We start from the raw sequence: 24032 nt of genomic DNA on the forward strand, positions 1-24032 counted from the left end.
GATTTCCTGAAAATTTGTTGGCAGCCATTTGGTCACAACATTAGGTACCAAACATCCCACCTAAGTACACACCAACTGTACTTCAGTTTCTGATTTATGTTGTGACCAACTGGCTACCAACAAATCTAATAATTTATTTTAAAAACTAGCTTTTTCTCATAAAGATTCTTGTGAAAATATCTTGACAGATGGTCCATATTTGTCTGTACCTCTGTCTTGTAAACAAGTCTATCTGATTTGGTGACAGTAAAGGAAAGTACAGAAATGTAGGACAAAGGGTGAACCAATTCAGTGGTGATATCCACTAGACGGTGTGTTGAAAATGAACTATACAATGTGAGGGAGAAGGGAGATGGGGGGGCGGAAAATGAAGGAGTAGATGATACTTTTCAGAAGTAAGTATATTCATTACTTGACTTATATAACTGCAACTCCTCTGTACATCATCTTTATAACAAAATTTTTTAAAAAGCAAAATTGGAAGGACCAAATATTAGGTCAAGCTAAATATTATGATTGCAAGTAAATTGATATGTGAAAGCAAGTGAAGCTGTCATACATCTGGTTTATTTTAGTGGAGGGCCCAGAAGATTAGAAAATGTTTATTATGTGGCGATGAGAATAAATGGTAGCATTAGGAACTATCCTAGAGAGAACAGACCCAGATTCTTTGAGGCCTCTGAAGACAAAGCAAGTTTATATTTTAAATGTAATAGGAAACCTTGGAGAAATGATGAGATTTAATTTTCCTTTTATTAAAGCTTCCTAAAACTGCTTTGCAGAAATATACTATACTTTGCAAGACTAAGCAAAGAGGCCAGTTAGAAAGTTATTGTACCAGTCTACTAAGACAATTAGCTGAGAACAATACACAGAACTATGAACGCCGCCAAGAGTGGTCAGATTTTGGATATATTTTGAAAACTGAGCCAAGAAAATTTGTAGAAGGTATTTAATAAACAAGTAAAAGATTTACAAAAACTATGAGGAGGTTATCCTAATTAGAAACTATGATATACTTATATCTATTCTCCTCAATTTGGTTCAGAACGTTAGTATAAAATACTTTCTTATAGCAGGTTATATGAAACAGAACAACATGACAGAAGTTGGTGAAACTGATTATAGAATTTTTAAAAATACCAGGTGAGGGGCCGGGAGTTTGGCCTAGTGGTTAAAGTGCTTGCCTAGCATGCATGAAGACCCGGGTTTGATTCCTCGGTACCACATACATAGAAAAAAAAGCCGGAAGTGGTGCTGAGGCTCAAGTGGTAGAGCTCTAGCCTTGAGAAAGTCCAAGGACAGTGCTCAGGTCCTGAGCTCAAGCCCAGGACTGGCAAAAAAAAAAAAAATACCAGGTGATTATTTGACCACATAAATCAATGCTTTGACGATTTTCACTCTTAGTATGAACTTCTTGGGCATTTAATTGGTAATTACAGAATTTTTAGGTAGAGCATTTGCAGATCTAAAAGTCATGACCACGTAAGCATGCACAACATGTAAAGGATTATTGACCAATCTCTTAATGAAAATAGAGAAAAATTATCCATACAATCTTTGCTAACTGAATACAATAATATACTAAGATATCTGAAAACACAAGCAAGCTTGTGTGATTCTAGGGATGCAAAGATGATTCAACACAGGAAAATCTATAAATGTAAACTGGATCAAGGGAAAAATTCATATAACCATCTCAACTGGTGCAAAAAAAGGCCTTTATAAAACAATGTACTTTTATGATAAAAGCTCTGAAGACAAGGAATAGTGTGAATGTTTCTCAACATAATAAAGACCATATGTGATAAACATATGGCCAACATCATATTAAATAAGGAAAGCCTAAGCTTAGTTTCCTTAAAACAAGAGAAAATGGTATCCATTCTTTTATTTTTTTAAATAAGTTGGAATGCCTAACCATGAAAAAAGGCAAGATAAAGACATATAACCAGTTCAAGTATAGAAATACTTTAAATTATCCTTCCAGAGACTATGACCTGGTAATTAAAGGACCTAAGTAATTAAATCAAAAGATATCTAGATGTGGTAATTATGGTAATTTGCAATGGAGGAACACACAGTCAACACACACCCATACACATCAGTAGGTTTTCTGTACAGCAACAACCGGCTGAAAAACAGATTAGCAAAACTATTCAATGTATCATAACTACCAAAAACAAAAAGTAAAACACCTAGTTTTGGGCAGCGTCTGTCTGTCTGTCTGTCTACCTAATTTATTATTTTGTCTGTCATCAGACTTGACATCAGAGCCTTGATGCTCTCCCTGAGTTTTTGTGCTCAAGACCAGCACTTTATCACTTTGAGCCACAGTACCACTTCCAGTGTTCTGATGGTTAATTGGAAATAAAAGTCTCATGGACATTCCTGCACTGCTGGTTTTGGAACCTCCAACCTCAGATCTTAGCCACCTTGGCTAGGATTATAGGGATAACCCATCCATGATAAGTTCACAGCCCTCATTTTGAACTACAAGAAATATCAATCTTTAATAAAACACTGAGCATATACAATTAAGTCTGAGAAAGCATTAACATTCTTGTGGGAAAGTTCAAATCAGCTCACTGCAAAAAAAAAAAAAAAGAAGGTGATTAATTAGATGTCAGGTATGGGACTCTTTTGGTAGTTGAACATTTCAAAACAGTACTCATGGTGGTAATCTGTACTCTAAAAGCAAAATTAGTAAACGTGACCGCTTTGCATTCAGAAGATCGCAAGTACTGCTGAATCATGGATGCTTCACTTAATTATACTCATGATACAACTGGCATTAATTTATTTGATCTCGGAAAGATGATGGAAGCACCCTTCTTATCCATATGCAGGTGAACTTAAACAAGGGTTCCCAAACAGGTGCCACATCCAGAGAATACTCTGAGTTACTACAGTCAGCATGAAAATCATCCTCAATGCTGTCATCATGGCAAACCCATCTTCCCTCAGATGTGTTTAAACCTTTGCAGATGTGACATTTCTCCAACCTGAGGTAATGGTAGAATGATACTGACAGATGTGAAGGCATCAAATGTGGGATGTCATATCTCAGAGTAGGAAATACAAATCAACTAGCCAAACAATTGAGACACCCAGAAATGATAAAGATAGAATCTTTCAGTCGGGGCATCTGATTAGATCATGTCTAGAAAAATACCTGTAAACTTGGAACGTTTTCGCCGAGAAGACTCATGTACTTGAAATAAAATGTTTATGTATCTATAGTGGTTACTAAACAATTAACTGATGTTAATTTGGAAAAGTGGTTAGTGACAATGAAATATTTGTGGATATTTTGGACAGAAAAAATTTCAAGTTTTGTGTTTGATGTTTTTAATTAGAAAGTATGTGATAACTTGCTCTTTCCTCTGAAATTCATTAATTTGATTAATGGGAAAGACCTTTATAATTTGACAAAATGTGCTCTTAATAAGGGATATGGTTTCTATAACACACACAGACACACACACACACACACACACACACAGAGTGTATGAAAGAATCACGCTTAATTTTCAGTTCTTTCAGAACATAATTATAAACACAGTTAATGGGTTTTAAAATGATGGGCTTAAAAATGAATGCCCAAAGAGAGAAACTAATATACAATCATTAGACTAGAAAATTTTAGAGTTGGCCACTTTTTATGGTCACCCGGGGAATAATGAAAATATATAAATATCCCTTTGCTCCTCAAATGAATTAAATCGATTATGTGGAGATGGCCTCAGGGAATTTTGAGAGCTCCCATGAGATCTGAAAATGTAACCAGAGTTGAGATGTCTGATGTAGGCACAAAAGCCAGCCCCACAATGTCTCCACTATTGAAAACTCAGGACTTAATTTCTGCTAATTAGAAATAAATTTCACTCTGAAGTCACAAAGTATGTTTTGGAGTATAATGTATTTCTTTTTTATTGAATCTTCCCTTATTTTATTTCTTTTTTCATATATTTATTATTGTAATTAAGAGAAGGGTTACATGATATTTGCCAAATAGAAGGTGCAATAATTCACATACATTGATACCCTTTCACATAACTTGCTTTTGGTGTGAGATCCATTGCTCCTTACAAAGCTCTTTACATTATTCAAATTTCAATTTGTACAAGAAACAGCATGATATCTTTGAACCTCAGAATAATCATCTTAAATCTCAAATGTTAAAGACAATTCATGAACATTTTTTCTTAAAAATGTTCTACCTTTAAAGGACATAGTTAATATTTGGAGGTAAAAGAGGAAGGATATAGTAGAAATTCACTCACCCAAACAAAAATCACTGAGGTCAGCAAAGGAACATTTCAGTCCAGAGTCTTTTTTATTGTCCTCAAGGTTAACTAACCAAAAACGAAACAAAAATAACTTTAGTGAGCTTTGATTTTTGCCTAAGAAAATATACTACTTGAGATAACTGTTGAATTTGTCATACTTCAGTTAATATATTTGTTGTATATACTTGCATACCACCCACTGTTTAGTAAAATAAAATACTAGGAAGCAGGTATGGGAGAAAGTTGAGGTGGGGGTCAATGAAGTAGAAAAATGAAGACAAGAATTTGGGGAGAATTCATTTTAGAATTCAATATATAACCTACAAAATTAAGAAGAGTAAAGGAAGGGTGAGTACAGGAAAGATATGTGAGAATGTTGAAAGGGGTGCTTTGTTAAATGGCAACTCCTTTGTACAGCTACATAAAGATAATAATACACAGGGATGAGGATTTAAAATCAGAGAAACACTTTATAGTTCAAGCAAAACATCCAGAATTATGACCATGCAGACTGATATTCATTAATACTCTTTTATGTAGGAAAAGTTTAAGCTAATTAATTGAAACTGTATGAATGCACTTTCATTGAGGGAAAGGAACACCTGTATGCTGGCTTTATCTGTTTATAACACAGTCTAATATTTGTGTATTTGTGAAAAAATCATTGATATTTTTAAGTTTTGTAAGTATGCATGTAATTCAAAGGAACTATGAGGGAAAGAGCTTGGGATGATTTGGAAAATCTACTAAAATACAGGAAACATAGTTGTATTGTGACTTAATTTTTGTGAGAAAAGATTTTCTAATGAGACATATTGGTGTCTCAGATGGGCAAATATGTATATTAAAGTGCTACCCTGTACCCCAAAGTTTCTTTAACATGGAATATAGATGGGATGTACCTAAATTTTAGCTCTTTCTTGCAACATTTTTTGCCAGTACAAGCTTATGTTCATGCAACAATTACTAAATGCTTTGTAAAAGTATACCTATGACCATATTCCAACTCTACCATTTCCCTCTCCTTTCTTCCATTCTTTCTGATTATATAAATAATAAATTTTAGGATTGTATTTCTAGTTTGGGGAATAATGTATTTAAGTTTGTTTCATTGCATTCAACTCATGTTACTCTATTCTAGTATTTTGTTATTATTGGTCTATATAAATTTTGGGTTGCATGTATTTTTCTATTTATTTGTGCTTTATTTACTGACCTACTTATTTATGACATTATAAGTGTTGAGTTCAGGACCTTGAGCTTGCTTGGCTTGCTTACTTGGCTGGAACCCTAGCACTTAACTATTTTTTCCCAGCGTAGTTATTTCAGAGATAAACTCAAGCATTGAACATGATTTTCTGGATCACGTTCCTAAATAGCTAGCATTACAGGCTTGAGAGACTGTATTTTCTGCATTGATTAAGGTGATTGTTTTTGGTCTAAGGTTATATTTACATACTATATTAATTGATTTGTATAGGTTGATGTATCATTAAGTTCCTGTAACAAAGGAAATTGTCATAAATAATTGTAAAAAGGGGTTTCAATTCAACATGTCAATTTATGAGTATGATGCATCTTGATTAAATAGGATACCTTCTGGTCTATCTTCTAGTGTAGACAATAAATATTAGCTCACTTGCAAATATTAGTACATTTGCAAAGCCTGGGAAGAATAAAAACACATCTGGCCAATGAATGTCTCTTCATTGACTGGCACAAAATACTTTTCTCTTTATTATGTAGAATTTCTCCTCAAGATTGAGACTGATACTAGCCAAAGGCAAAAGGAAGGAATGTAAAGATAACATTTGATCAGTGAAGAAGAAAATGGAAATTGTTACTCACCTGAATCTACTTTGTCAGCAGAAATTAAGGTTACTGAAGTGGGAGCCTGAGATTCACTTTCGGTTGACTGAAAGAGCGAAGTTGATTGGCTCAAGCTCTTGGAATGAGCATAGCTCTGGGCCAGGCATGGCAGGGATCTCCGAGATGGCTTTAATGATGTTTCTTTCATAATCTCACTTTTGCTTATATTCATACCTAAAAATTTAATGTCGCAAATTTTAGTAATGACAAAAGTAATGCTCTTAGAGCTCAATAAATAATTTCACTTTTATGATTTTTTTTCAGAAAGGTATTCATGAGAAGTAACACTAGATTTGAGAAATAGTTGGTTTCATTTCTATTTTGCCAAGGGAAGTGTTTGAAATTTTTGTTAACTAGATCTGAGAAATAAACAACGCTTCAGTTTGAATTTTCACAATTTTTAAAAAAGATTCTTGGGGAAAAAAACACAACTGAGTGGATATTTCAAGAATTATGCCACCGATGACTTGAATTACCAAATATAACTAAATATAACTAAATAACCAAGCATAAATGCATTCAAATTACTATTAGTAGACATATTGTTTTTATATATACTGTAAATGAATACATAATGATTTAGAGACTGAAAAAGGAGAGTAAAGCATGGTCGAAAAACAGTTCATGAAACATATGTTAAGAAAGAGCATTCTGCCTGTTTATGCAGAGAGGATGAGCTCCTAGAAATAAAAATGAGGTCAAAGAAAGAGGTAGAAAAGTGAAATGGAGAAAAGGAGCAGAAGACAGTCAATAACAAATTCAACACTGGTACTTACTAGACACTATATTGAAAATGAACTCTACATCTTGTGGGTGGGGATGGAAGAGAAAAAACTGGGAGAGAGCCAGAAAAGAGATATGGCTCAAAAAATATACCGATTATCTACCTCACATAACTTTAAGCTCTCTATATATCACCTTTATAATAAATAAAATACAAAAGAATCCTATAAAATAGTTATATATATAGTTTTATATATATGTATATTACAAAAGGAAAGTATTGTCTTTTGTCATGATTCTGTGTCCATAAGAAGAAATGCCCATACATTTCAGGCAACAAGTAGCCCCCATTTTCTGCAGTCATCCGTCTTCAAATTTATTACCAAACCCAGAAGAATATGCATGCTTAGAATACTAATCCTTACCTCTGATCTCTAACTGATCTCCTTTTCTTAAGAGCATAACACATTCACAGTATCCCATCATGGCCTTGAGAATATCAAATATAATATAATGCACCTAACATTCTCCCCAGCTTTTCCTGTGAATAATACATTATGTTCCATTATCTCATTCAAATCTAGTGCTACCCTACATATTCTGTCAACCACACTCTCCCCTTTACGCCACCTCCAGTGGAGGCCTACATACAACAGAAGCACAATAAATTCAATTGAAACTATCTTGAAAATGAGGAGATATCTCCTCAATACTATATGTTTCTTTCAGCTAATTTTTCTTTTCATCCTTTTTATCTCATAAAAATAATTTTATAATTTTTATAGCAATGATTGATATACCCAAGCTAAAACAAGAAGTTCGAAACCAACTAAACAGACCCATCTGAAGCAATGAAATAGAAATGGCAACAAGAGACCTCCCATCCAAGAAAAGCACAGGAGTATTCATGATTGAATTCTATAAGGCCTTCAAAGCAGAACTCACACCAATACTTCCCAAAATCTTCAATGAAATAGAAAGCGAAGGCTCTTAGCCAAACTCATTCTAGGAAGCCAGCATAACCCTCATCCCAAAACCAGACAGGGACTCATCAAAGAAAGAGAACTATAGTCCTATTTCTTTGATGAACGTAAATGTAAAACTTCTTAACAAAATACTGGTTAATCTATTTCAACAATTTATCAAAAAAGTTATACTCTATGAACAAATAGGATTCATCACAGGGATGCAAAACTGGTTCAATATACATGATGCAAATAATATACTTCATCACATCAACAGGTGCAAGGATGAGAATGATCACATCAATAGACACACAAAAAAGCATTTAATATAATCCAACAACCCTTTATGCTAAAAGCTCTGGAGAAACTAGGAATCCATGTAACATTCCTCAGTATAATAAAGGTGGTGTAAGACAAACCCACAGCTAGTTAAAATCATTATCTCTAAAACCAGAAATGAGACAAGGATGGCCTTTCTCTAAACTCCTGTTTGAAATAGTATTAGAATTCCTAGCCAGAACAATAAGACTAGAAGAAAGCATAAAAGGGATCCAAGGAGGGAAAGATGAAGCAAAACTTTCCCTTTTTTGCAGATAACATAATTCTGTAATTATAAAACCCTATATCCACACCCAAGTTACTTGAGCTGATTTGAAACTTTAGCAAAGTATAAAAAAGTTAGGAGTTAACTTAACCAAGGAAGTAAAGGACCTCTATGATGAAAACTTTCAAACCTAAAAAAGGAAATTAAAGCTGAACAAAAGAACTGGAAAAATCTCCCATGCTCCTGGATTTGGAGAATTGTCATCATGAAAATGGCAATCCTCCAAGTCTATCTACAAATTTAGTGCAATACCCATCAAGAACCAAATGTAATTTTTAAGGAAAATAATCCAGAAATTCATATAGAATAATAAAAGACACTGTATAGCCAAAGAAAAAATCCTTGGCAGAAAGAACAGTGCTGGGGAAATATGAATATCAAACTTCAGACTCTATTACAGAGTTGTACTAATAAAAACAGCTTGGTACTGGCACAAGAACAGGCCTGAGGACCAATGGGATAGAACTCAAGACACAGAAATTATACCACAGAATATGGCCACCTAGTCTTTGATAAGGGAGTCAAGAAAATAGGATGAAAGAAAAAACAGCCTTTTCAACAAATGGTGCTGGCAGAATTGGTTAAGAACCTGTAGAAAACTTAAGTTGGATCATTAAATATCTCCCTGCACCAGAATTAATTCCAAATGGATCAAAGACCTTGAGGTCAAGACAGGTACCACAAAAACTTTACAGGAAGAAACAGGAGATACAGTAGGGCTCCTTGGCACAGGTTGAAACTTTAATAAAGGATCAGAAACACAACAAATTAAAGAAAGTTTGACAAATGGAACTTCAGTAAACTGCAGAACATCTGCATGGCAAAGGAGATAGCTAGCAAGTTAAATAGAAAGTCCACAGAATGGGAGAAGATCTTCACAAACCATACAACAGACAAGGTTCTCATATCTAAAATATATCTACAGCTCAAAAAATTGAATCTCTCAAAAACAAATCCTCAGAAAACCAACCATCCCAATAAAAGGTGGGCTAAAGACTTAAAGAGAGAATTCTCTGAAGAGGAAATAAGAATGGCCTATAGACACATGAAGAAATCTTTGACATATCTGACCATAAAAGAAATGCTAATCAAGACAACTCTGAGATTTCACCTCACTATAGTTGGAATGGCCATTATCAAGAAATCTAATAACAACAGATGCTGGCTAGTATGTGGCCAGAAGGAAACAGTACTACACTGTTAATGGGAGTGTAAACTCATTCAACCATTCTAGAAATTAGTATAGCAATACCTCAAAAGGTTAAGCATAGAGCTCCCCTATGACCTAGCAATTCCACTACTTGGCATTTACCCAAATGCCTGTGAACAAGGACATACTAAAGCCACTACACAATGATGTTCATTGCAGCATTATTTATCATAGATAAGATATGGAACCAATTCAGATGCCCCACATTAGATGAATGGATCAAAAAGATGTGGTATTTATTCACAATGGAATTTTATGCTTGCATCAGAAAGAATGGCATCATCCCATTCTTACAGAAATGGAAAAACTTGGAAAAAAACATATAAAGTGAAGTAAGCCAGATCCAAAGAAACATAGGCTCATGGTTCCCCTCATTTGTAATAATTAGTACACATCTGTGTTTCTCCTAGCAGAGGATCACAAAAGCTCAAAAGCTATGTGTATACGATCATACAGGAGGAGGCTAAATAAAATGAATTCTAGGTTAGGGAAACAAGAGGTTTATCTTTGCAATTGTTGTTCTTAATATATCATATGAAGTTATTTTCTCTTTTCTCTTTTTTTATGCCATGTTGTTACTGTATTTGACTTTGCTACCTGGTATATTGTATATACATTTGCTATTTAAAATAGGAAAGGGAAGGGGAAAACAGGATGATTGGGGGGGAGGGAAAATGGGAGAAAAACATGAGAAGGGGTATCAATGTTCAAGAAATAATGTACCCACCACTTGATGAATATAACCGTAACCCTTCTATACATTACTCTGACAATAAAATACATTAATAAAATAATGCAAGCTCCTGGGTGCATTGATTTTTTCTCTATTGTTGTTAGTTTCTTTCTTTATCTTTCTTTATTTTTTTCTATATTATCTTTTATGATCCTTGAAGGTTTTCACTGAACATTTGTTGGCCAAAAGTATATTTGACTGAGAATCCACCAACCTTGTCCTTGATACGATGTGGGGCCTGTTTGTGATTGTATTCGTAACACTAATGTTTATTGCTAATGCATGCAAACCAATTGGTGTCTTAAATACATTCATGAAATCTGCATTCCATGTGATTCTCTGTTTCTACAATTACTTTGTTCCTCAGTGAATCTATAAAATAGAGCAACACAAGTAACTATTTTAAGAGTGCACCTTGTATAGACTTTTAGGCTATAAAGTGTCTTTCAGGAAATGGATATTATAGTCCTGGAGTTTCCTACAACAATTAAATAATAAGTTACAATACTGGGCCGGGAGTTTGGCCTAGTGGTTAAAGTGCTTGCCTAGCATGCATGAAGACCCGGGTTCGATTCCTCGGTACCACATACATAGAAAAAAGCCGGAAGTGGTGCTGAGGCTCAAGTGGTAGACCTCTAGCCTCGAGAAAGTCCAAGGACAGTTCTCAGGCCCTGAGCTCAAGCCCAGGACTGGTAAAAAAAAAAATAAGTTACAATACTGCTTCCTGAACTCCTCAGAGTTTCTGATGGGCATCTTGGTTAAACATTTGACTATCTGTGTCTGTGTTATGGGAAACCAAGTGTGAAGTCAACAAAATGGGCTTTCCATGTTGACTTTTGTGACTGGTACACTTATATCTATTTTTTTTAAGTTATATCTTTATTTTACAGATCCAAATCAGTCTCTCCTCTAAATAAAGCCCACTTTAACACTACTGGTGTGTACGTACATAAATAAGTTCCTATACATAAATATGTTCACATACATAATTTTCTTACAATAATTTTCTTACACATCTGCTCCTTTAATATGTCCTGGATATCTTTCCATTTAAGTACACAGATATTTAAATGGAAATAATCACTTAGTGGATACTTAAAGTATACAGTATACAGAACTGTCTCAGACTTCTCAAAGCACTATTCAATAGTCCTCCTATGGTCTAGACACATCTTACTTGATCATTTTCTAAAGACCTAAATGATCGTTTAAATATTTTCAATAATTCACTTATCAGAGAGCACTGCCATGAGTCTTTAAAAATAAACCTATGCTTCTTTTTCAGCACATTGCATATTACTCTAGGAGAAAACGCTTAGATGTAGAAATTCTTGGGTTAAAGAACATGAATATTTATCATGTGGATAAATAGTGCCAAAATGCCCTTGTTAAAATATTTATCTTTCACACTTTCAAAAATAGTTTAAGATAGACTTCAGTTCCTTATGCCTTATCCAGCTCTTTATAACATTGACTGTTTTACTTTTAGACAAAAAAAAAGAGGAACAGAGCATGCTGATTATTTTAATTTTAATTTTACAGATTGAGCTTGTTTTCATAAGCACCTTAAGTAAACAAATTGTTTTATATATGGTATAGTTATTTACTTATTCATTAGAAAAAAATCTATGCACCTAACATATTTGTGCTGTTATACATTATAAGAAATGGGGGCATTTGCTTCCCTTAATTTTCTAAAAATCTTACAAGGCCTACACTGTGATTGTTTTTAACTATATGGAAACTGGGACTACAAAGGAAAAATAAAATGATCTAAGCCATATATTTAAGTGAGCAAGTACATTTAATTGTTACATATATATATCATATTTTGGCTCTAAATCTACCACAACACACAAACTTTGAAAATGGCTTAAATGGAATCCATTCACTTTCTAATTTATAGACACTGAGAGGTCCATATTTTAGTAAAGTACAAAGCACAGAGAAACATAAACATAAACATATTTGTTTTGTATAAGTATACATAACAACTTATATAACCTTGCATTATCTTACATAACTTTAAGTATAACATAACCTTACATAGCTATAATCATATTAACTTCCTACATAATTATCTTTCCATATAATATACCTTATTGCATACATGAGACAAATATATTACTGAGAACCCGATTACTAAACCTAGTATATTATTGAACATAGTACACATATTAGCATACTATATCTTTGCCTGTAATCTATAATACTGATAGGAAATGACTTAATAGATGCTGGAGGGGATGTGGCCAGTAGGGATCACTACTACCCTGTTGGGTAGTTCAACCACTATGGAAAGCAGTATGGCAGTTCCTCAAAAGATTAAACATACAGCTTCCCTATGACCCAGCAATTCCACTACTTGGCATTTACCAATTGTCCAGAAACAAGGACATACTAAATCTACTAGCACAACGATGTTCACTGCAGCACTATTTACCATAGCAAAGATATGCAACCAACCCAGATGTCCCTCAGTTGATGAGTGGATCAACAGGATGTGGTATTTATACACAATGGATTTCTATGCTGCTGTCAGAAAGAACGACATCTCCCCATTTGTAAGGAAATGGAAAGACTTAGAAAAAAAACATATTAAGTGAAGCAAGCCAGACTCAAAGGAACATAGGCTCAATGGATTCCCTCATTTGTCATAATCAGTAGAAACCTTGGGCTGTCCTAGCAAATATTTCAATAGAACAAAACCTAGACACATAAGGCCATATAGTATGATGCTAAATGAAAAGACCTCCAGAATATGGAAACAAAAGCCATATAATGAGTGTTTGTTGTCCTTAATGTACTATGTTATCTCTCATCTCTTTTGCCATCCCTTGCCTATCTCATATTGTTACAGAATTTCACCTTGATATCTGATATATTGGATATATTTGTATTTGTTTATTGAAATAGGATAGGGAAGGGAGAAAAACAATATGAAGGGTGGGGGTGGGGGGAGGGAAATGGGGACCAAGACATGAGAAAGGATATCAATGTTTGTGAACTAATGTATCTTCTATCTGGTGAATATAATGTAATCTTTCTATTAATTACAATAAAAATATATGAAAAAATAAATAGCAAGAGATGCACAATAGTAGCCAATATGCAAATATAATAATAACCTGCTGTAATATGATACAGAATGTAATTATCTTGTCTGTTGGATATGTAGAATTCCATTGTGTATCTATATCTATATCTATATATCACATTTTTTGTATCCATTCATCTGCAGTAGGGCATTTGGGTTGTTTCCATCACTTGGCTATTGTGAATAGTGCAGAGCTGGTGTCCTTATCATATCCTGGGTTATGGTGTTCAGGGTAGAGCCCAGGAGAGGTAGCACATATCCTTTTGATAGCTACATATTTATCTTCCTAACTCTTTATTGAGGTGGATTATAATTCCCATATATTTAAAATGTTTCCAATGTTTTATACAGACACCCATATACAGATGCCAATAGTTCGATATTCTAATGTCTTCAAGACTATATCTTTCCCCCACAAAGTTTACTGGAAGTCTGTAGCAAAATAATGTGGTATTTTTCATATATGAGACCTTTAACTATATGTATATGAACGAGTAGAACTTCATTCACTTATCAGAAATATTTTTAAATGTATAGACTGAGACTTGGTTTTATTGTAGAATGTTATTTAATTTTGTGAAATTTACTGTTTGCTGTATTAATACTTATCATAGAGCATAATAGTCTGCATAATAATTACTGAAATAAGCAGAAGTAAATCAGAAATTTTTAAATTTGTATTCCTTTTAAAACACTTACAGCTCTATGTTCCATCTCCTTTAAAGGAACATTTCCAGTTTGTTATTTGAAGGAACCCTTTTTATGGAGATTTAAATCATAGTGATAAAATAATTTATTGAATGTCAAAAGTGCCAGGTGCATTCTGACTGTAAGCAATACATTTTGTGATAGTCCTGTAAGGTCTTATCCTTGTTTTATGGGTATGCTCATAGCTAGAAGAGCTATCTATGCATTTAGCCTAGAAAACAGGGTAGAAAGAAGGAGAAATGTATGAAAATCTTTTTTTTATTAACATCAAATCTCCCCTGGGTCAAAGGTAAACAGGAACCTATAGACATGAATGTTATGCCTCAGGTCATGGCCATGTTAGATACCTGCTTCATGAAGCAGATGTCAAGGTGTGAAAAGGTGACACTCACCTCACACTCTATGAAACATGACCATCCCTGTATACTTAGTAGAAGATTCTAATGAGCACAAAGGCTGGAATCAGATTAGGATATAACATTTAAAACCTTATAATTTCTGGCAAGCTCTAATGCCTTATCAAGTTTACATTACTGCCAGAAGGAATATGGAAGAGCAATTCAGGCTTTTTCACTCCAAAGAACTGAAAAAATAAAATTAAAAAAAATTTAAAGTTTAAAAAGGCATTTGGGCATTGGCTGAGCTATATGGATCCACCAAGAAACATTACATATACGCTGTCCAAAAAAAATTGAAAAAGATATCCACAATATTTTCCAGGTGCATGTTAACATTTGAAAAATAAACATCTGGCCCAATTTCTTTCAAACACACATTGGTTTAGTTAAACTAGTAACTAGTCTAGGTACTTCTTTTCTTTTTTTTTTTGAAATTAGGAAGATTTTTTTTAAATAGTCAAAATAGCTTTACAAATGGATTTTGATTCAATATATCTGTTCATGGGTACAAGGCATCAGGATCAATATTTTGTTGATGTGTACACTCTGAAATCAAACACACCATAGCTACTCTACACACTCCTGCCTCAGGGCAAAACCTATTCTCTATTTTCAGACGGCCACGAACATTTGTAACCACAGAACTTCCCACTTCTTGCCACCTGCTGCTGTTGTTTTTACGTGTGGGCTTTTCCACACTATGCCAAATGCTGGGGATTTATACATCTGCTTTGGAGCATAGTTTGGTATTTTATAATTGGGAACTAGATTCAAAATCCTACAAAGGGGAAATTTTATTTTACTAATGCATGAAGCAAACAGTATCCTACTAATTTTGGATGCTTCCTCCAACTAGCTTAAGAATTACAAAATTTTAGTTGCTTAATTGTATGGTATTTAAAAAAGGTATTCTAGCTTTAAGTCAATGTAATAGGTAGAAAAAGATAAAATATTCTGTTACTGTATGGATGAGTAATTTGGTTCATACCCCTTTAGTTGGCTTAGCACCTGTTAGCAGCTAGCTATTTTCTCTAATATACATTTTAGAAAGCCAAGATAGGAGTATTAATTTTATATTTTATTTGTGCAGAAAATCTTTTTAAATATCATTTGTATTTGTTCATAAATATCATAGATTATACTGTTTTAAGTATCAAATGGAAGAGTGTTTTTAAAGTTTAGAAATCAAAGTTAAGCTTCTTTTTGCCAAGTTAAAACCTTATGTACCTCCCAGGATAACACATCTACTTTGATTTTCCACATTTGTAACTTTTAAAAACTTTGTATAGGGCCAGGAGTTTGGCCTAGTGGTTAAAGTGCTTGCCTAGCATGCACGAAGACCCGGGTTCAATTCCTTGGTACTACATACATAGACAAAAGCCGGAAATGGTGCTGAGGCTCAACTGGTAGAGTGCTAGCCTTGAGAAAGTCCAAGGACAGTGCTTAACTTTGTATAAAGTTCTCTATGCACTATACAATGAATGCGTTTTCCCACATACATAGAAATTCTTATTTTTTTCCTTATACATTTACTTTTGCTAAAATGTCATTACACTTACGCACGATTAAAAGCTACATATATAATACGATTTTTGTCTAATATAAATTTTGATGTGATTCTTAAACCATGGTATTTCTTTTAGCAAAATAATTTCAGAGCTGTATTTTTCTGAATATCACAAGTATTTTTTTAAGTAATTTGATTCTGCAATCACATACTGAAGGATATCTGGGCTCTCTCCAGGTTTTTGTAACAAACATTCATATGAAATTGTCTGATGTAGACTTATGAGCTTAGGGGGTAATAACTATAAATTTATGGCCAAGGTCAATATCAAAGTGTTTTCATCCTATATTTTCTCCTGTGAGTTTTATATATAGGGACACCTAAGGCAAAGGATATTTTTGTTTTATGGTTCAATAGAGTAAATCTAATGAAATGATGAATGAAGAAGTTATTAAGTCCTGCAGATAAGCTGTTTTGGCTAGATTCACCGCTCCAGGACTTTTGAAGTTAAAGTTGAAAGGAGGTTACAAAGCACATATGGAATTAGGGTTGTGGCTGAAGTGTAGACTTCTGGAGAGACCTTGAGTTCAAATCATAGCATTTCTTTCTTTATTTTCATTTTTGATTTTACATTTTATTATTGGGGTAACATATAGAGGGGGGTGGGTACATTATTTCTTGAACATTGTTACCTTTGTCCCACTTTTTCTGCCCCCTAAGCTAAAACAAAATCTCAGCACTTATTAATATATATTCTAAGAAATTCTATCATTGGTTGTCATTTTATGTTCCAGAGAAATAATAATATAGAAAACATTTCATTCATATGACAGCTCTTCTAATATTTATAGACAATTCACATTTCTCTTTTAAATGCTTCCTTTTGTAAATATTTTCTTGCCACAGCAGGTTTTATTTAATCATTGCCAAACCACATCATGTCAAATCAATTCTTCTAAAGGTCTGTTAAAGATGCACCTGTTTTCAGTTCCACGTATTACAATCTGCCAAGTACTCAAGCACTTGCTATACAAGAAATTGTGTTATTTAGTCTATTTAGGTTATATTTTCTGAGAGAAACTAAATTAAATTAAATTAAACTTCTTTGCTTACATTGTCATCACATTCAGGCATCTTTCTTAGCTGTAAAAATAACCTTTTTTGCAACCTTCTGGTTTTTTGTGTATTTAGCTGTTAAGTTCCAGTAAGGAAGAAAATAAGCTTGTCCACAGGAGCCACCATAGAGCTTGGTACATAATAATAGTAAATATAATCCATAACTCTGATATACATATATATATTCATTGAAACAAGTATTAAAGCAATGTATTTAATTCATGTTAAATATTTACATTTACAGATAGCAAATAGGTGACATCTTACAATATATTATCGGCGTTCATGAAAACATTTAATGTAGCAAGAACTAGAAGAAGAATTTTGGTGTGTACTATTTTTTTTGCCAGTCCTAGAGCTTGAACTCAAGACCTGAGAACTGTCCTTGGACTTTCTCAAGGCTAGAGCTCTACCACTTGAGCCACAGCACCACTTACAGCTTTTTCTATGTATGTGGTACTGAGGAATTGAACCCTGGTCTTCGTGCATGCTAGGCAAGCACTCTCACCATTAGGCAAAACTCCTGGCCCCTAGAAGAAGAATTTCAGATCAAATATCTGGAGGTTTATAATAATGCCCTGTAAAATGTTCTATGTCACTGGTCACTGTCAATTCAGTATAGTCATTTACTGAGTCATAAACCCTGAGGATACTGTGGCATCATTACCATTTAAAAAAATCACTTTGCACTAAAAGTTCCATTCTGCCCATACACAATTTAATACCCCCACCAAAGCACAAATAGAGGCACAATAATAGTTAGAAAAAAATTTATCTAAGGAAGATGGAAGATATTCATCCTTTTGTAAAAGTAGCTTTTACCTGAATAGAAATGAGAGCTACTCATGTTATTTTTAATCACAAACTATTTGCTGTTTGATTTCATAATTGATATCATGCATTTAATGCACAGGCATAATGTATATGTTGTACTTTCAATGTCAGAGCATTATAGAACATTTACAAGGGGTCAGGGTCCAGTCTTACATATTTGGATTAAAAAAAAAAACTCTTTTGTGTACACTTTTTTGACTGACTTCAGCCTCAGTTTTCCCCTGTCCATTGGTTGCTAATAGGAATGTGAAGCAAGTAATACAATGTTTTTTAATGTTTGTTTAATTCTATTTTTCAGATATAGTGCAATTTGTTAGGTTAAGTTAATTCTTGATTTTTATAAAATATAATCACCACTATCATCAGCCACAAACATGAAAAAGAAATATATTATGAGTATTGAATAAGACAGGGAAATTGACATTATCAATGATCATGCTAGAAAAATGAGTAACCTCATATGCCTATGTTATCATAGAGTATTACTATATAACATTGTTATATAGTGTAGTATATAACATTGCTCAATGTTTCACCTCCACCTGAATGTTGGTAATAATTTGGCATAAGATTAGAAGAGGATGTTTTAGGAGAAAGTTTTACATTATATAAAATTTCAGATTTTAATGAGGTAGTACAGAATGTACAGAAAGAAACAGAAACCAGAGGTGAAAACTGTTTTTCCACTGTGATAAAGGTCAATAAGAAAAGAAATGACGGGGCCGGGAGTTTGGCGTAGTGGTAGAGTGCTTGCCTAGCATGCACGAATAACAGGGTTCAATTCCTCGGCACCACATACATAGAAAAAAGCTGGAAGTGGTGCTGAGGCTCAAGTGGTAGAGCTCTATCCTTGAGAAAGTCCAAGGACAGTGCTGAGGCCATGAGCCCAAGCCCAAGACTGGCAAAAAAAAAAAAAAGAAAGAAAAAGAAATGAGTCTAGTTGCATTAGAAATAGTGGATGAGAATGTGTCAGCTTGTACACTCACACACACACAAACACACATCAAGTTCAACTATAAATAAAAGCAAAGGAACAAGGGAAGATGGAAATTACAATACTAAAGGGGCTGAAACTGCTAGAAAATTGAAGTCCTTTATATATCCCTAATTTACATATCACAATTATTTTGGAAACCAAGAACTTTTGTCCCATTTGCAAAGAGGAGACAACATTCCCTAAGGAAATTTAAATTGATGGATAATGGTACAACTGAGCCTATCTGCCTCAGATGACTGGGCTGCTAGCCATTCTTGGCCTTAATGGTATACCAAGGGGAGGGAAGAAAGCCCAGGTGTTGAGAGGTTGTAACACACAAGGAAAATATGAAGAAGCTTAAAATGGCACACAAAGGCAGATTATCAGGGCCATGAAAGTCATGCAAAGTTTGTATTTAATGGAGTTTGTGTATTGGAGGGGAAGCAACTGAAACCACTTAAATGGAGGCAGCATTGTTTTTGGAAGTTATCTGGCAAGGACTCTGTCATTAACCACAGCTCTGTTTTGGAACCAACATGCCCCTGAGTGTGGTGAGTCACCCAGTTTAAGCTTTCAATGAGCAATTTGGAAACTCACAGGAAAAAAAAAAAGACTCATGATCAGAAAGAAGTAAAAGTAGGCTACTAGACAGAACTAATAATGAGGTTGGGAATAATTTCATCCCCAGATTTTTAAGCCAGGACTTGATTTATGCCAGGAAGGGAAAAAAGTATTCAATGTTTATAGGAGGCAGTTACATTTTGAGCTGGAAGAATGTCCATTAGAATCCCTTCACCATGATTTCCCTCTTCCATATCCCTTTTCCTTTTCTTGTTTCCCTAATGCCTGCTTAAATTCTGTTCTCCTAACGGGGTTCAACCTTCCCATGTTCAAGAATTTGGTCTTGCCTGCTTGACTATACTTTCATTTGTAAATGCTATTTATATATCTATGTCTTGTCATTCTCATCTTAGGATGCTGTATGGAACAATACAGGTGGCAAAGGCCCAAGACTGTCTACAGAAATAGCTTCCCTGATGCTTTGCAGGAGATGACCTGCTTTGTGGGGAATTCCTGACCATCTCATCTGCTTTATTCATATTTACGCTATCCAGAAAAGCCATATGCTGCTACTTTCAGAGAGTCCTAGTTCTAAATACCTACTTATTATGACCTACTCCATAATCATATTGAGGCTCATAAATATTTAATATTTACAGAAGCAATAGAATAGAATTCAATGTGTCTTAATTAAATATACAATATTTTTAAAATCATATTAAGTGAAGTAAGCCAGACTCAAAGGAACATAGACTCAATGGTCTCCCTCATTTATCATAATTAGTATAAACTTTGGACTCTTCTAGCAGAGATTTACAATATGGCAAAACCTACATACATAAGGCCATATAGAATGAGGCTAAATGAAAGGACCTACAAGATATAGAAACAAAATATCATGTAACCCTTTTACTAATTACAATAAAAAAGAGCCATATAAGGTGGGACTGTTGTTCTTAATGTACTACATTATTTCTCATCTCTTTTGCAGTCCCTTGCCTGATATATTGTATATATGTTTATTTATTTGAAATAGGATAGGGAAGGGGAGAAACAAGATGAGGGGAGGGGGTGAGTGAGAGAAATGAAAAGAAAAACATGAGAAGGGGTACCAATGATTGTTAACTAATGCACCTTGTATCTGGCAAATATAATGTAACCCTTATATTAATTACAATTTAAAAAAGAAAAAAATAAAATTTCATTAAAATCTTAGAGTTTTTATTTTTGTGAACCAGGAGACACTACCTATCCAGAGAATGTAAAATCTACAGTTTACACTTTCCCTGTCTTTTCCCTTTTCTCTTAACATAGATAACACTATTCTCCTAGAAATCTTTTGCAAACTCATAGACCCTATGCTCCTTGATCGTGTGCTGGCAAAATGGTCATTATTTCCTGAAGGACTCACTCGAGTTTGCAACACAAGCAGTGAATTTTAATTCAGTCACCGTGAAGAATAGAATTATGCCATTTGTAAAGAAATGGATGCTTCTGGTAAGTAAATAAAGAAATAAATAAAGCAAAGCAAAAACAAACAAAAACAATGCTCAGTGAAGTAATCCCAGCCCAGAAAGACAAAAGACACATGTCTCCTCTCTTCCATGTATCTTAGACCTCAAGTATACCTTTTGATGTAAACAGGACCATGTTCATATATGTACAATCAAATGAACAAAAGGATTGGATTTGCAGGAGCAAAATATCACATTGTAAACCCTTTGCACAATTAGCAGAAAGTTAAAACAAAATAAATTAGGAAGGTGAAATGATCTTTGAATGAGAGGCATAGGAAAGGGTTTTGAATGGGGGATATGGGAAAGGGTGGATGAGTAGAACTGTGAACAGTGATGGGATAGTATCATAATGTTCAGTGTATATATGTGATTAAAAAAAAGAAGTGGAGAACTTGATACGACTTGTGGAGAATGATGGAAGGAAGGTGTAACTCTGATCCATATGTACAGTATATGTAAGTGGACCTCCTTGTACCAGCAGCACTTTGAAGATGTTTATTTATTTATTTTTTAAATCTTTTGGACTGGTTGGCTTTCCAAAAGTTAAGTATAACAAGAGTATTAAGTGGAGCATGAGTCTGTGTTCACTCATCTTCAATGGATTCTAAATCAAAGCTCCCACTTAACGTTACTCCAGTGTATTTTTCTGAGTGTTCTTCTGTTAAATATTTACTGAGCATTGCAGACTACACGCTTGTTATGTAAGACAAGAACGTTGGATATCAATTTTATTTTCAATGATTTTCTTTTAGTCATCCTAGTAACTCTTTCTTTTTCTACCATTTTAGAACTGAATGCAAGTAATTGTGTTAGAGAAACTGAAATTCTCACTGTTGCAAAAGGGACTGGAAAAACAGAATCGCCAAACATTTACCTGTCCATCTTCCTTCCTGTTTTGTGAAATAACTTTCTCAAAGTAATTTACTTTTAATATTAGAGAAATGCAACTCTGTTTTTATGAACCACCATTCTATGAATACTCTGGAAACTCTTTGCTAATTCAGGATTTTGACACATTTTAAACTCCATTTATTTAGTTTTTCTATTTTTTAAAATATCTGATTGGAAAACAGGCTTACAAAATGACAATGTAATTCCAAATGAGAACTTCTAAAGCCTAAACTATGGATCTAAATCTTAAATATCAGAGGTCTTTATTTATATACATATTAAGCAAATGCATATGTATGTGCAGATGTACATACATACATATGTAAAACAATTTTCCATTGAGAAAAATGTTATTCATAATGAGGGCTAACTTTTTCTAGGGTCACTGATATCCATGATTTGGATGCAAATGTCACACCACTCAGTCTTGCATTTTCAAAACTTTTGTTAAGTTCATTGAAGGAATTGAACTATGTCAACTGAGCTTCTTCACAGTGGTCTCTAAGCCCCAAGGATTTGAAAAATGAATCAACTCATGAAATATATGGTGATTACATGATGGTCCTTGTATGGATTCAATAATCATTGTAGGTTTTTCAGTCAAGATTCACATACATCAAGAAAATGGTATCTATCTCTGTATATATAATACATTATGTTAATGATATTGTGAACATAAATTTGACCCACACTTTCTCACTAGAAAGTAGTTTCCCCAGTAGTTTGGCAAAGAAAATTTAATCTATTCAGATGGGATTCTTGACACCATAGTATCAGTTTACACTCACATTCTTGCTGCCATAATAAAGCCAGAATTTGATACATAAATTCCTTTAGTAAAAATGCATGATAAGGATAAAGTATAATCCTGATTTTTTTTTTTGCCAGTCCTGGGCTCAGGGCCTGAGCACTGTCCTTGGACTTCTCTCAGGGCTAGCGCTCTACCACTTGAGCCACAGCACCACTTCTGGCTTTTTGCTATGTATGTGGGTACCGAGGAATTGAACCCGGGTCTTCATGCATGCTAGGCAAGCACTCTACCACTAGGCCAAACTCCCGGCCCTAATCCTGATATTTTTAAGGCAGTTCAATTTCACAGATGCTACTGATATTGGTGATTGAGAATATGGAAAACAATGTACTGAGGACTTGGCGTGAGAGAATATGATCATTTAAAGGGTGGCTATATCTCATCCCTATTACTATGTAGAAATAATTGTCAGAGACACCAGGTTCTACTAGTATCGTATTCTGTTTGATTTTTTTTGTGTATGTAGGACATCTCTGAATACATTTTGTAATGCTGATTTGTTAGAGATAAACTGTCTCAACCTTTTTTTTTTTGTTATGAACTGCTTTTATTTTTTCTTCCATTATGAAGGAGAGCTTTATTGGGTATAGTATTCTCAATTGATAGTTGTTTGCCTCCAGTGTTTGGCTATATTATGCAAAGTTCTCTTTGCTTTCGAGTCCCAGTTGATAAATATATAATTATTCTGACTCAATATCTTTAATAAGTAATCAATCTTTTCTGTATAATAGCTCTAAGAATCCTTTCCTTAGTCTACACTGAGCTTGTGTGAATTACAATGTGGTGATGGGATGTTCTGATCATATAAAATAATATTTATATAAATTAACTCTGGGAAATAGAAACAAGAAGTCTTTCATTCTTTGTTGTGGTTTTCATTTTCTTTTTGTCTTGTTCATTTATCTGCCCTTGGGAGATTAAGGGGGACAGAGAAATGTGAGTAGAGGGGCAGACAGAGGGTGAATAAATCAGCAGCAGTACTCAGAAGATGAACTATACAACTTGTGGGTGGGGGCAGAAGGGAGAAACTGGGAGAGAGCAAGGGAAGTTTACCTGACTTACATAACTGTAACCCCTCTGTACATAACCTTAATAATAACAACAAAATTCATTAAAAAAAATAGGATCACCAGGTTGTCAGCTTTCAGTAGATTTTTGTCCTCAGATACTTCTGCTGTTATTCTTGGTTTTAAACATTTGCAGCTAGTATATACTTTTAA

At 34.0% G+C, this 24032-nt stretch overlaps 1 protein-coding gene across 2 annotated transcripts in view; it reads right to left on the bottom strand.

Annotated features, from left to right (window-relative positions):
* Positions 1 to 24032, bottom strand: part of Ano3 (anoctamin 3) — a 176855-nt gene that overhangs the window by 119695 nt on the left and 33128 nt on the right. For both annotated transcript variants that reach the window (XM_090347982.1, XM_090347983.1), the window contains exons 2-3: positions 6141 to 6335; positions 4287 to 4358 (exon numbers count right to left, since the gene is read on the bottom strand). In XM_090347982.1, the coding sequence (XP_090204108.1) occupies positions 4287 to 4358; positions 6141 to 6335 (267 nt within the window). The remainder of the gene's footprint in view (positions 1 to 4286; positions 4359 to 6140; positions 6336 to 24032) is intronic.

The sequence above is a fragment of the Megascapheus bottae genome, chromosome 16 (genome assembly GCF_031878675.1).
Source record: "Megascapheus bottae isolate mThoBot1 chromosome 16, mThoBot2.hap1, whole genome shotgun sequence".
NCBI classification, from domain to species: Eukaryota; Metazoa; Chordata; class Mammalia; order Rodentia; family Geomyidae; genus Megascapheus; species Megascapheus bottae.